This window comes from Neopelma chrysocephalum, unplaced genomic scaffold (genome assembly GCF_003984885.1).
Source record: "Neopelma chrysocephalum unplaced genomic scaffold, ASM398488v2 Primary Assembly neopelma1_98, whole genome shotgun sequence".
Lineage (NCBI taxonomy): Eukaryota > Metazoa > Chordata > Aves > Passeriformes > Pipridae > Neopelma > Neopelma chrysocephalum.
The window spans coordinates 3,152,231-3,165,539 of record NW_020897761.1 but is presented as its reverse complement, the minus strand read 5'-3'; the positions used below and the strand labels follow the sequence as shown (position 1 = coordinate 3,165,539).

General features: G+C 39.2%; 1 protein-coding gene across 5 annotated transcripts in view; it reads left to right on the top strand.

The window, feature by feature from the left end:
- The window catches only part of KIFAP3 (kinesin associated protein 3), a 66,376-nt gene that overhangs the window by 30,898 nt on the left and 22,169 nt on the right, over positions 1 to 13,309 (top strand). For 4 of the 5 annotated variants that reach the window (XR_003536099.1, XR_003536098.1, XM_027694625.1 and 1 more), the window contains exons 12-18: positions 586 to 694; positions 1,082 to 1,194; positions 2,094 to 2,259; positions 2,466 to 2,594; positions 2,862 to 2,960; positions 4,014 to 4,099; positions 11,718 to 11,907. Coding sequence is in view for 3 of the 5 variants with exons in the window: in XM_027694625.1 (XP_027550426.1) it covers positions 586 to 694; positions 1,082 to 1,194; positions 2,094 to 2,259; positions 2,466 to 2,594; positions 2,862 to 2,960; positions 4,014 to 4,099; positions 11,718 to 11,907 (892 nt within the window). In the remaining 2 variants the exon portion in view is untranslated. The remainder of the gene's footprint in view (positions 1 to 585; positions 695 to 1,081; positions 1,195 to 2,093; positions 2,260 to 2,465; positions 2,595 to 2,861; positions 2,961 to 4,013; positions 4,100 to 11,717; positions 11,908 to 13,309) is intronic. The other variant, XM_027694626.1, reaches the window with a different exon arrangement.

Here is a 13,309-nt window from a genome sequence, read left to right as displayed (position 1 = left end):
TCTGTCTTCTTATGTTAACATTACCAAAAGAATAGGATTACTGCTGGGAAGTCTTTAATATGTGGCAGTGATCAACTCCAGCAATGGAAGCTGCAAAGACAAAGCACATTGCTGCAGATACAACTAATTTACCTATCGATGTAGTAAAATAATAGTGGAGTTATTCTGCAATTAAGTATCTGTTTAGAGTAATATTTTTATTAAACAACCTGGTTCTGTGGAACTACGTTGTGGGGTTTTTTTCCTATATTAAGTCTACCTAAGCTTTCAAAACAAATACATCCGATTTATCACAACTATAAAAAACCAGTAAAAATAAAAATTTCAGTGGTAGCAATAAAATGTAACTTAAGCCAAGTTAATTTAAGGTGATGAGTGACTGCCATTTTTGGCACTTTTCAAGCATTGTTATCCCTAAATAATGGAACTATACATCTTGTGCCTTGGACCTTTGTAATTTTTACTGTTCCTGTAGAAATGCTGAGTATTAATTTTTAAAAAAGGTACTGTAGTTGGTATCAGAACATTGCTTTTCTTATGCTTTGGAAAGACTAATGACTAAAGTGTGCTTCTGTTTCTTGGCAGTTAATGAAGATGCTTTTTGAATGTCCTGATGAGCGAGTTGACCTGGAACTTATTTCTTTCTGTATCAACCTTGCTGCTAACAAAAGAAATGTGCAGCTTATCTGTGAAGGTAAGTGAACTGAAGTATATTTGAGTGAGTTAGAAATGTATATTTTTAAGAAGAAAATAAATCTGATTGGGTAATGATTGTAAGGAAATGGCCATCTGCTCCTCAAAGTTGGTCTTGGTGACAGGAATGACACTGAGTAACAACACATGGCCAACACATCTCTTATATGTCCATGTAGATCTGTAAAAGAGACTGATGACATCTCTGTGAAAAGCTGTGGCTGTATGGACAACAGGATTTTATCCTCTCTAGATTTTTCACTTTTTCCTTTTAAACTTTTCAAGTTGGTTTTTTGTGTGGGTGTGCATGTTGATTTTTGACCAGCCAATACATTCCTGATTTTTTTTTTTTATTTGGAGGATTTCCTAAGTATTTGTTTCTTTTCAGGAAATGGTTTGAAAATGCTAATGAAGCGGGCTTTGAAATTTAAGGACCCATTGTTAATGAAGATGATCAGAAATATTTCACAACATGACGGGCCAACTAAAAGCCAGTTTATTGTAAGTACTTTGTATTACCTAATGTGATCTCTGATTTTTTCCTACTGGAAACGACTGGCTTTGGAGAGCTGCTGTGGTTTGTCTTTGCAGGGTGTCCAGTTTGTTTTCTTGTCTGTCATGGGTTGATTTATGTTTTGTTTTATAAGCCTATCTCAGTTGGTAGATCAGGGTTTAGATGCCCCCCATGGGGAAAACAGATCTTAAGTCCTATCCAGTAAGTTACAAAACAAACACAAGCAAACAAACAAAACAAAACCCCAGCTGCTGGGGTGAACATCATAACAATTAAGTAATCCTGAATTTCTGCTTTTAGACCTAGAGAGCAAAATAAAGTGGGGTCTTTTTACCCTGTGTTTTGTATATAGGTATTTTAAAATTTTATATACTCACTATTTAAATATTAAGCACGTAAAGCCACCCTTTCGAAAGAAAGGAGGAAAATCAACATTCTAATCATACTGGTAATGAGGATTGAAAATCATGTTGTATGGAATTAGTAACTAGAATCCATTACTCCCCTGTTCATGCCCTCTGAAAATCTTGTAGTTATTTATTAAAATCTTTAGGAAGAGGACTCCATTACTGCCACTAATGCAGTATGGTGTTCACTATCTTCTTTCCTTATTTTCTAACAACTCTTTAAACTGTGTGTGCAGTAACTACTTTTGGATCATTTGAACAAATGATCTACATCTCTTGAAAGTGAAAGGATGGAGAGGAAGAAAGCTGAAATGTTTTCTTGGATTATTCATCAACTGAAATTGAAACTGCCTTATTAGTCCCCATTTCAGGAGCAAAGTCTCCTTTGTGTTCTTTTGAGAACTAGCTTTAGTTTGACTGAGGTGAGTTCAGAACCCCAGATTATCCACCTGTAATGGTTGTTGCTGTATTTTCTTTAGGATTATGTTGGTGATTTAGCAGCTCAAGTATCAAATGATGAGGAAGAGGAGTTTGTGATTGAATGCCTGGGAACACTTGCAAATTTGACTTTACCTGATCTGGACTGGGAACTTGTGCTGAAAGAGTACAAACTGGTCCCATACCTCAAGGATAAACTAAAACCAGGTCTGTACAAAGTCTAGTTTGTCTTTCAAAGCAGAGTCTCTTGAAGAATATTTAGAGTGCTCAGAGTCAAATCTCTTTACCTTTATAATTTGTGATTGCTAAGGAAAACATAACACTGAAGAACAGAATCATGTCTACAGATAAATATACAACTGCCAGGAGATTAAGAATTCCTGAGAGGTAACACTTCCTGCCTTCTGACTTAGCAGGTTCTGCGGAAGATGACCTTGTTTTGGAAGTGGTGATAATGATCGGGACTGTTTCCATGGACGACTCTTGCGCTGCTCTTCTGGCTAAATCTGGAATCATCCCTGCACTCATTGAGCTTCTCAATGGTACATTGCCCTGTTTGACTTGACTTCTCTGAAAAGCAAGAGCTGCAGTTGGTGTAGCTGTGCTGTGACTGAGTGCACCATCCATGTGGTCTTGCAAGGCAGGGTTGGGTGTTTGTACGTGGAAGGAGGAGCAATTACTCCATTATTGATAGGTACTGATTAGTGATCTAATAGATTTGGGTTTTCCCACATCTCCACAGCTCTCTAAGCATCAAGAGTTTCTATTTGTGAGATTTGAAATTGTGGAGGGTTTTTTTCTCCTTGCAGCTCAGCAGGAAGACGATGAGTTTGTCTGCCAGATCATCTATGTGTTTTATCAGATGGTCTTCCACCAAGCCACCAGAGATGTCATTATCAAGGAAACTCGTATCTTTTTAATGGTTAAACATGTAGAATTGCAGCACTTAATTTACCATCGCTGATTGTTTGCCTTACATTTCTCTTGCAGTAGGCTCATGATCTCAGAGGTTTCTTTGTAAATGGTTTATTTCAGCTGAATGAAAAACCCAAGCAGCCTGGGCATGTAGAGGGACTACAAGATTAATAGTAAAGATTAAAAGTTAGTTTGCTTTGAAACAGGGAGGGGCATAGGAGGGGATCACTGAACCAGATGACTTATTAGTTGCAATCCAGTCTGATTTACTCTATGAATTTATTTTGCAAACTGTAGTGAAATTCATACTTCATAGAAAAACTTATATAGGGCGTAGGCAAACTTCTTGCATTGCACCATTTATACATATAATGTTAAATTCAGTTGAAGAGAACAGAGTGGGTTGAATGGAGCCCTGGTAGGGAGAGCAAGCTAGTGATTATTTTGCTAACAATACAGGGAATACTTCCTAATGATCTTTTTCCTTTAAGCTCGGTGGAATATCTGAGAAGCCATTTAGGATGTTGTTCTTTGTCTCCTGTTTGGACCCCTAGGTTGCTGGCTTTAAGAAAATAAAAAGCTGCATCTCTTCCTGTATCTGTAATGATAAAGCACCAGCATTTGGACAACGGTTTTCTTGCTCAGATTGAGCAAGTATTAATGCACAATAGATTATCTTCAGTATTTTTTAGACACATACACTGGAAACAAGACTCCCTAAAAATTACAAAAATCTCAAAAGATCAAACCATTACACAGAATCTCTGCCCTGTTGACTGACACTTTGGGTGCATGGATTTCCTATAACAGATCAGAATGTATTTGCTTTGTAAGGGACATGTAATTTTTCTTCAGCAGTTTTGAGGACTCTTTGGATATCTTAGAATAGGATTTAAGAAAAAAAAGTGGTTGGGGGAAGGCTGCTGAACTCTACATGTGATGAAAAATTCCTGACTCGGGTTCTTAACGAAACTTGCAGTTTGAAGAACCCAGGGTTGTGGGAGGAAAAAAAAAAGTTGCTTTTATCCTTAACAGTTTCTTTCCAGAAGCCCCAGCATATCTTATAGACCTGATGCACGATAAAAATGCTGAGATCCGCAAGGTCTGTGACAACACTCTGGATATTATAGCGGTAGGTCTGACTGTTTTTTATCCTCTGTCCTTCCAGAGCCTCTTTATGTGAGAATTCTAAAGTAACTAAGTAGCAATAACATGCAAACTGAGAATATGTCATGTGCAACTTTCTAAGCATATAGGTAAAAAGGTGAGTTTGCAGGGCACAATGACAATCATTAGACTATGTATCAAACTTCCAAAAAGTGCAAATGTACCTGAAAATTCATGCCAGTTAGCTTTGCAGTACAGACACTTCTAAAGAGTGCTTTTAGACTTAAATAAATTAATCACATTATGTAAGTATGTCGAGCCTTCATTATTTCTTAGTTCTCCAAACAAATGGCTCTTGTTCCCCAGCAGCTTCTATTCAGCTTCCCTACATTGCCTGATGCCAGTATTTGTTTCAAAAGGAGAATATGGCTGTGATCCTGAAACTGCCTGTTTCCTGCTGGGGGTACAGTCACTGTAATATTGTCTTCAGCTCTTGGATAGGTTTCTTTTAGTTACATAACTTAGTTTGTCCAACCATCCATGGATCACAATAAACTGGGACAGTTGTATTAAACTGCTAGCTTGAAATAAAGAATACTAAATTACAAAGTGCTGTTGCTTTATGAGCTCTTGCAGTGTGTATACTCTGCTTCTGGGGATCCTTGCCTGCAGAAGCATTAATATTTTCTAGGGTGTTCTTCACTGAAGTAAATACATGGTGAAAGTGATACTCCTGAAAAGCTGCATTACATTGTTAAAATGCCTCCTGACCTGTTTCATTGATTTGACTTCTATGGGCAAAAAGAATTTCAGCATCTCTGGTGTCTTAGGATTGTACTGACTGTACATCCTTTTGGATGCAGAGTAACTGTCATGAAATGGAATCCTGTAGCCAAAGAGAACTTAACTGAGTCAAGAGCAGCGGTGTCTTTGACTACCTTAATGCTTTTCCAGTCATCTACATGGTTTTTTCTTCAGCTGAATTACACATATTGCAGCTTGTTCTCTGAAAAGTTTAATATAGTGTGGGACTGAACTTACACTGCACAATGCTATAATCTAGTTTGCCTTTTTCTGTTATACTCATTAGTAATGTCTTCTAATTTAATATTCCCCCTAAAAATAGTAAAATGACGTAACATTTGCTGTGCTGGAATTCTTTGTATCTGGCTCTGTCTTTGCTTCATGGAGGTATGGAATGAAAATCGTGCTCCACTAGTTAATGGCAGAGTTACTGATGACATTCATTAGGGGCAAGATTTAAACTCACATGAATTTGCACTTAGTACTTATTTATGATGGGCATTATGTTCAGCTTACTAACATGAGTTATTTTCAGGGACATCTCCAGTGGAAGCAGTAGAAGGACTTTTTGTCTTCTGGGTGAGGCTGGACAGTCTGAGTGCATCCAACACTTGCTTTGCCTTGGGGCCAGTGCAGCTTCCAAGTGACTCACATGTTGATTTGTTCACATGGGGAAGCTTTACAATGTGGTGCATAGTAGTATCTAGTTACTGAAAATTTGTTAGTAATATTATTAAGCAAAATGTATTTTATAGATCGAGAAGAATAAATATATAAAGACATAGTTTCATATTCACTATTACCATCTGAGTAAAATGTACTTGGCTTTTTTTCCTGTCCTAAGAAGAGAGAATCTTTATGCTAATCCTGAGTCAATGAGCAGTGCTAGGAGACAGTAGGTTATCAGAACCTCAGATCTTGATAGGTATTTTGCCATTCAGATCTGAGGAATGTTAAAGCAGCCTGGAAACACAGAGGTGTTTGGTTGTGTGTCAGTTTTACACAACCAGTGCCTGCTGAGGTGTCTGAACAGAAATAGTCTCCAAGATGGTGGAACTTCTTACCTGTGCTAATCCCCACCAAGAAAACCTGCAGTTTTCAGTCATCTTGTTCCATACATGCTGACAGGATTAGGTCCTCTGATGATGGAAATCAGAAAATAAATGTTGGAGAATAGATTTGAAAATAATTTCTTCTCAGGGAGACAAATGCTTCTTTCACTCATCAGTGAGCTCTATATAGTGTGATTGAAATAACACTGAAGAAAATGAGATGCCTTATAAGCCTTAGGGGAGAAATGTAGTAAAGTAATTGTCACAGAAATTATGGAAATGTTACACTAGTGATGATTTGTTTAATATAACTTGGCTGGACTCTGCCATTGATGAAGTGAAACAGATGTGCTGCTTTAGCACAGTATGCACTGAGACTTGCACACAAGACTTTGCACTGAGACTGACTTCTTTTGTCAAAAAGCAGGTCTGTGTTGATGATTTAGGAATGCTTCAGTCCCGTGTCGTGTGCTGAGTTTTGACACCAAGGAGGTAGTTTAGTGTACTTGTACCCCTAAGGTGGGACAGGTCTTACAGCTTAGCTGAAAGCCTGGAATCAGCAGCTGGTATAGGAGTCTCAAGCAAATTAAGTTCCCTTTTCCTTTGCCTCAGAAGCCTGGACACCTGCAACTCCAACTTGTGGAAAAAGATGTCAGCTTATTTGAGATGGTTTTGCTCTGTTCACCTTGGGCAATGTTATCAAGAGCCAAGGGGGCTACTAATCTCTCAGGTTTCTTTATTCTTTTTCTGCTCCTACCTCACTTTTATTGCAGTCAAATTATTTTCCTCATTTATTCAAAGGGTATTTAGTTAACCATTACCAGAGACTTGGACTCTAGTCTGACCCTCTGTCATGTCCCCCCACTTTCTTATTCAGTGTCTTTACAGCTCTGAATGCAGACCTGCTGTACCATCTTGTTTCTCTTATGATCAAGAGTGGATCATTATGCTTCCTGCAGAAGTAAAATATCTTGTGGATAGCTACAGCACTGATTTAGGAAGGGCCTCAGGCCTGTGTTTCCAGGTTTTGTTCTTTGACTACATATTTGTAATAAATGCCAAATAATGTTTGCCCTGTATGGAAAGCATTGTTAATGAACAGCTTGCTTCTTTCCCTGTTAGCTAAGCTCCCTGATGCAAGTCCTCTATGTTGGGGATGCTGGAATTTCACATAAGAAGCAGGAATGTGCTGTGAACCCTCAGTGCTCTGGGATTTGGGGCCAGCTGTGCGAGATGTTGGCCAGCTCTCTTAGAATCAGAGAAGAGCAGACCACAGGGATTTGGTATGGGCTTCATTTGAATAGGCAGCATGTCTGAAAATAGATAACCTTTGACTCCAGCTTGGTGTCCTTTCTCCATGAAGAGTGCTGTAGTCACTCCAGGAAAAAAGGTTCTCCCTTCACTTGTCAAGACGCCCTTTCTGTGGTGCCTCGTTCCCCATTATCCTGTAGCAAACCCAAGTACAGAGGGGTGGGCAGAGGCAGTGAGGGAGTGGGGCTGCAGGCTCAGCTGCTGAAGTGTTTTCACTGCTAAATGTGCCATCAGTCTGCTTTGGTGCTGGTAGCCTTTTGTGGCAAAGAACATTACCCAGCAGGAAAGGTTCTGCCTGTAGCAGAATAACCACACTGCAGCAGCATCAGATAGGGCAGGAGCGTCCTGGTTGTCTTTGTGTTCGCATAAACCTGTCTGGGACACATTCCCTTCCAGCATTGGTGCTTGCTCTTTGGAGTTGTAAGATTAGGAAGGTGAGCTAAGCCACCCATCTGTTACTTAAGTAACAGGTTGCCAGTGAGATTCTTTACATTCCTCCAAAGTAGAGGGGAAAAAAAAGTTTCTCCAGTCTGCTACTGCCAATATGGGAACTTTGTGGATGCTGTGCATTGTATGTAGGCACCTAAATTTCGAGGGCATGAATGGTTACTCTTTTCTTTGCCTTGCCATTAGCTTCATCTCACAGGTTTCTGTAGCTTCCTGTCAGAATATATTTAGCCATGAACCTGATTGCAGGCAGTGACCCTGGGTTGCACAGGTGTAAGTGGTAGAAGGATTTTTTTTTTCCTGTGAAGGAATTGCCCACAGGTGGTACTTGCCCTGAGGTAGGTGTGGCAGACACCTGCAGAAGGTGATCCATAACATCTGTTTCTCTCCTTGGTTTGTAGAGGCACATAGCTGGAATCACGTGCCTAACTTTTGCATAGGTAGGAAAGATAAATCTTTTCTTTCTTAATAAATGGTTAATTTAGGCTTTCACGTGAAATGTGTGTTCTGTGGATGGTTCAGTAATGAAGAATTTAACATATCAAGTAGAGCCTTGAACATAATGAGCATCTACTTACTGTATAGTGGTTTCAGTTCAGTATGAGAATCACATCAAATGAACCCTATTACAGACCCAATTAAAGGGCAACCACATTAAAGCGAAAAGGAAAATCTGTTTTTCATCAGCTGTGAGAGAACACAAAGCAGATCTGTGTAGCTCTGTGTTATCCTATAGTGTGTTAATCAGATACAAGGTGTGACGGAAGCCAGTGACAAAGGGGACCCTGATAGGGAACAGACACGCTCTGATAATGGGCCAGTTAACGCTTCATAATATTTCAATGGTTCAGTAGTAAACAAAGTTGGAAGTAGAACTTCAAAAAGGATGGCACATTCCTCACAGAGTCAAGCCATACATCTTCTATGACACTTTGGGATTTATGGAAACCGAATGTTAAAAACAGTGATGTCAGGGAGCTCCAAAGAGAATAAAATCAACCTTCAGAATTCCGCCTTTTATGTTTCTGAACATGGAGTATTTGAGGGGGGGTGTTGGAGAATAGGCACATTCTGTTCACTTTCTTCTCGTTCTCCCATCCGGCACTTTTCCAGTAGCCTAACATTTAAAAGAGCTGGAGGTCTCAAAGCTATGGCTGTATCTCCATGATGTTTTCTGGTTTCATTTTTGCAGGAATCCCTTAGTAAAGAAGGGGTACTTCATGTGTTTAAAAACCAAAACCCAACCAAAACAAAAATACCCCACACAAGATAAAAAAAAAAGAGACTTTAATAGTTCAAAATATAATTACTGGAAGACTTACAGTGTTTAAGGGAATTGTTTTGCTTTAAATGTCTTTAATTTGGTTTCTTTGTGCCTTTTGGCTGTAGTCCTGCATTTACAGCTTTTCTTCCATTCTGATGTTATTCCATTAATCATTTACCCAGTTGGTGGTTCTGCACATTTCTATGGAAAATCTACGGACATATTCTTGATCTAGCAGTACTTAAATGAACTTTTTTGTGCTGAGGTTATATAAATTGTTCTAGATTATTGCAAATCATCCTTTTCTGGGATGGCTGCCAGAAACTCTTGACAAACTGATCATTGATCTGATTCTGGGGTGGTCACTTCTTTGTAACGTTTGTACCTTGTGTTTCACTGGGAAGGAGCAACCAGAACAAAGTTACCAAATTACTTGAACAGATAAATTGTGGTTTTTTAATGATGTACACATATGGTCAATTTTACAACTGCTAATTTGCCATTCAGTTGCTAATCCCATTTTCCAAGATTTAGATGAATAATTGAGGAAAAATACCTGGGAGTTTTAAGCCTCTTAATGTAGGTTGGGAAATGTACAATAGATAGGAATGTTCTGCTCTGCTGTCTTCATCTAAAGGAAAAATCTGTTAGGATCTGGGACATGTTAACTGATTTTTTAAAAAGGATAGAAGTTGTTGATGTCTGTTTCTGACAGACCTTCAGCATGTTCAGGCAGTGGTGTGGAATGGAGCAGTGATGCTGGGCAAGTGAGATTCATTTAGGGTTGGAACTTTGGGAATATTCAAGCATTTTCAATGTGCAGTTATGGTAAATGTGAATTAGATGATTTGGCTGCTGGCCTTTTGAGAACTTTTAAAGGTAAGCAAGGTAATGTAAAAGGGATTCAGCTTTCCCACAAATTAGTCTAATTTGCTGTTTGTTAGATTTGTTTATTTTCCCCCGCTTCTTCGCAATCCTGATTTCTGGGAATAGTTTTCTTCAGCCTGCAGTATGATTTCTGGCAGCAACAAGAGTTTCTCTGAAGCTTGTAAGTAATTCCCAGCTGCTGGAGGCTGACATAATAGATAGCCCACGGTTTTGCTCTGGCAGATGCAGCAAAGGAGATGTTTCCAAGATGCTGGTCAGATGTCATAATTGAAAGTCATGCCCTGTCTTTTTTTTGGGGGGGGGGGTTTGGTGATTTTATAAATCTCAGTGATGAGCTTGCTTTTTTCCAGGGAAACTCTTGTTTTGCACTGTTATTTCTAAGAGTAGTAGTTATCCACCAGTCAGAAGGCAGAAAAGGCAGAGGGTAGGGAGTGTTACCTGTGTAACACACATGATAGCAGGGAAGAAAATGTTGGTTGGGTTGAATATGAAGTTAATTTAAAAGTTCAAGTTCAGACTACAAGGTTTTCAGAAGCTTAACCTGAGCTACTAAGCCAGCTTGTTCTGCCTTCTTGGCTTGTTTCTGGCCTCTGGTTATGGACAGGTCTCTTTTGGCATGTCTGGCAGGAACAGTTTAAGAAATTACCACTTCCACAACCAAGAAGATGTTGTTGCTAATTGTGTGTCTTCTTCCTGTATGGGGCTAAGTAAAACAGATTTTTAAAGCCTTAAACTACTCCAGCCAGATCTCCAGGGAAAGTCTGTCTAGATCACATGTTAACCACCGGGAGAGTTAGGAGATGATTTTCAATTTTTCTCTCCTTTGTAGTTAGCTTAGAAGACAATGGAGTGGGGCCTGTTTCCTGAGGATATTTCTTCCCACAAGCAGAAACATTTTGGTTAGGAATGTTACTCTTGTTCACAGTATTTTGGTTTAGAGAAGTACTAATTATGGTGCATTATTTGTGAACATTCCCAAATTGATACCATCTGCAGATTTTGTATGTTGATGAGTTTCCTATCGTTAGATGTGCCCTGTCTTCCCAGTAGGATTGAGAAAGTGAGTGTCATCCACAGGTCGGTGTTCCCTTGGTTGTAATCACCAGCCCACATAGTCTGGTCTGTTTAGAAGATCCTTCTCTGAACAGCTGATTGCAGCGACCAAAGGCTGTCACTTCATTCTGATGCTCCTTTATATCAAGTATCACATCACTTGAGTACAATCAGGCTGTAATCCAGATTGAAATTCCATGCCTACATTTTTTTCCATAGTGACTGGAACCTGTTTTACTCAGCTTTCTGGAGAAGTTCCTCTCAGACTTTAGTTGTGTACCATTTTTGTGGGTGTTCAATATTAAACATAACATTTGACATGAAGCTGAAAATTAAATTCATACTGGAGCTCATAAAATAAAAATTTATTGGTTTTACCACAGCCTTTTTTGTTGTATTTTTTATTAACTAGTTGTCCTAGTGAATGCTCATCTAATGAAGATGAGCAGGGTATTTGACTAGTGTAAGTAATTAATTGCTGAAAACCCCCTGAAGATTGGCAGTAATTGGCTCTTCTTAATTAAACCAAATGAGGAGATTGATGATGGAACTGCTCTGTTCAAAGCAGGAGTTTTTTTCTGGATGGTGTAAAGTTACAAACCATGGCAGGAAGATTGTTCTGCTGCAGGTACAAACCCGAATAATGCCCAGTGCTTGCAAAATGCCTTCTTTGCTCAAAGGACATGGAACTGAAGAGAGGATTTAAGTCACTGGGCACTGAACCTACATCTTTTGCTGACATTGAATTCCTCTGCCATTTCCTGTTAAACCAAACAGCTTCATCTGTACCTCATCCTAAAATACCGTGTGGTGATTTTTAACAGGAATATGACGAGGAATGGGCTAAAAAAATCCAGACTGAGAAATTCCGATGGCACAACTCCCAGTGGCTGGAGATGGTGGAGAGTCGGCAGATGGATGACAGTGAGCAGTACCTGTATGGTGACGATCCTATCGAGCCCTACATCCATGAAGGGGATATTCTGGAGAGACCTGACCTCTATTACAATGCAGGTAAGGCAGCAGCTGTTAGCTTCAGCACTGGGATTGCCTCTTCTGTGTTTGGAGCAGGAGCTTCACCTGGGGCTGACTCAAAGGACTCAAACCAGGACAGTTCCCTTCCGTGTCACTGGGAGCAGTGCTGATGCCAGCCAGGGATGGGCTTGACCTTGTTAGGATGTTAATGATGGATTGAGGACTGTATATCCATGATCCTAAGAAATATGAGTAGACCTTTCTCAGGGAGCTGATGGACCACGATGATTGATTAGAGTAAAGGTGGCCCAGCCCTGTTGTTCACACCTATTTCTTGTGTCCATGGCTTGTTTCCTCTGCAAACAGAAACCTTCTCTCATCCCTGTTAAATTCACAGCTATGGGATTTATGCTGAATTTTGTTCTGCCTAATGTGTTAGTTCTGTAATGGAATTTTTATTTCAGATATTGATGAAAGACTTCAGTTGAGCCACGTCAGACTTATAGACTCCTTAGCAGATGTCATCGTTCTGTGACTTTAACCTGTATGATTTTTGCTCTTATATCTCTAGGATCTAGGGAAGGGTGTGAATCTCTTCTGTCAATACCTGTTGTTTTGGTATTTTTTTTTTTAGTTCCTTGTATGAAAAACTTCTATTATTTGACAATTTAAAGAAACTTTAAAAAATACCCAAATTATTGTTAGGAAGAGTCATGTTTTTATTTGAGATGAACCCTAATAGATTTTCTAAAGAAAAGACAAAGACATTTCTTATCATTTGGCTTAATCCTATTAGTAGTGCTCAGTGGCACAGTTCTGGGCATCTCAAGTGGAATCTGCTCTGTCTCTCTCCTCCTGTGAAGATTTTGTAGTTCCTAAGAAAATAGAAATTGCCCCACTGGATTAAGATACTGATTTATCTAGTCCAGTGTTGCCAGCTGTTTCAGAGAAGGGTTTGAAAAACTTTGCAGGGGACAATCATGATAAATGTCTTCATAACTTTTCATAACTAGGAGTTGGCTTATCCTCTTGAACTTGTGGTTTTAGATCCTTTTCAAACTCCTGGATGACTGTGTGTGCATGGATTTTTATTTTTTTTTTAATTGCTGGGTTTGAGACTGTGTTTTCCATTTTCCACAGAAGTGTCCAGTCCCTTGCCATGAAGCATGAGTCACAAAGCTCTGTGACTCTGGATGATTTTGCAGGAAGAGTAATTAGAAAAACAAAACCACTAAACCCCATAATCTTGACTTGTAGTTGCTGCAAGAAAATAATTGTGCAAGATTTCAGTAGCATTTCAGAAATTGTTCTCAAAGGATATCAGAACTTAAAGTTTCTGTTCTACTTTTGATGACATATGTCATCAAAACTTGCCTCTTTAGTGTCATGTTTTTTTTGTACTTTGAATCCTGTAGCTTTATCTTGCTCTATTAGAGTTTAG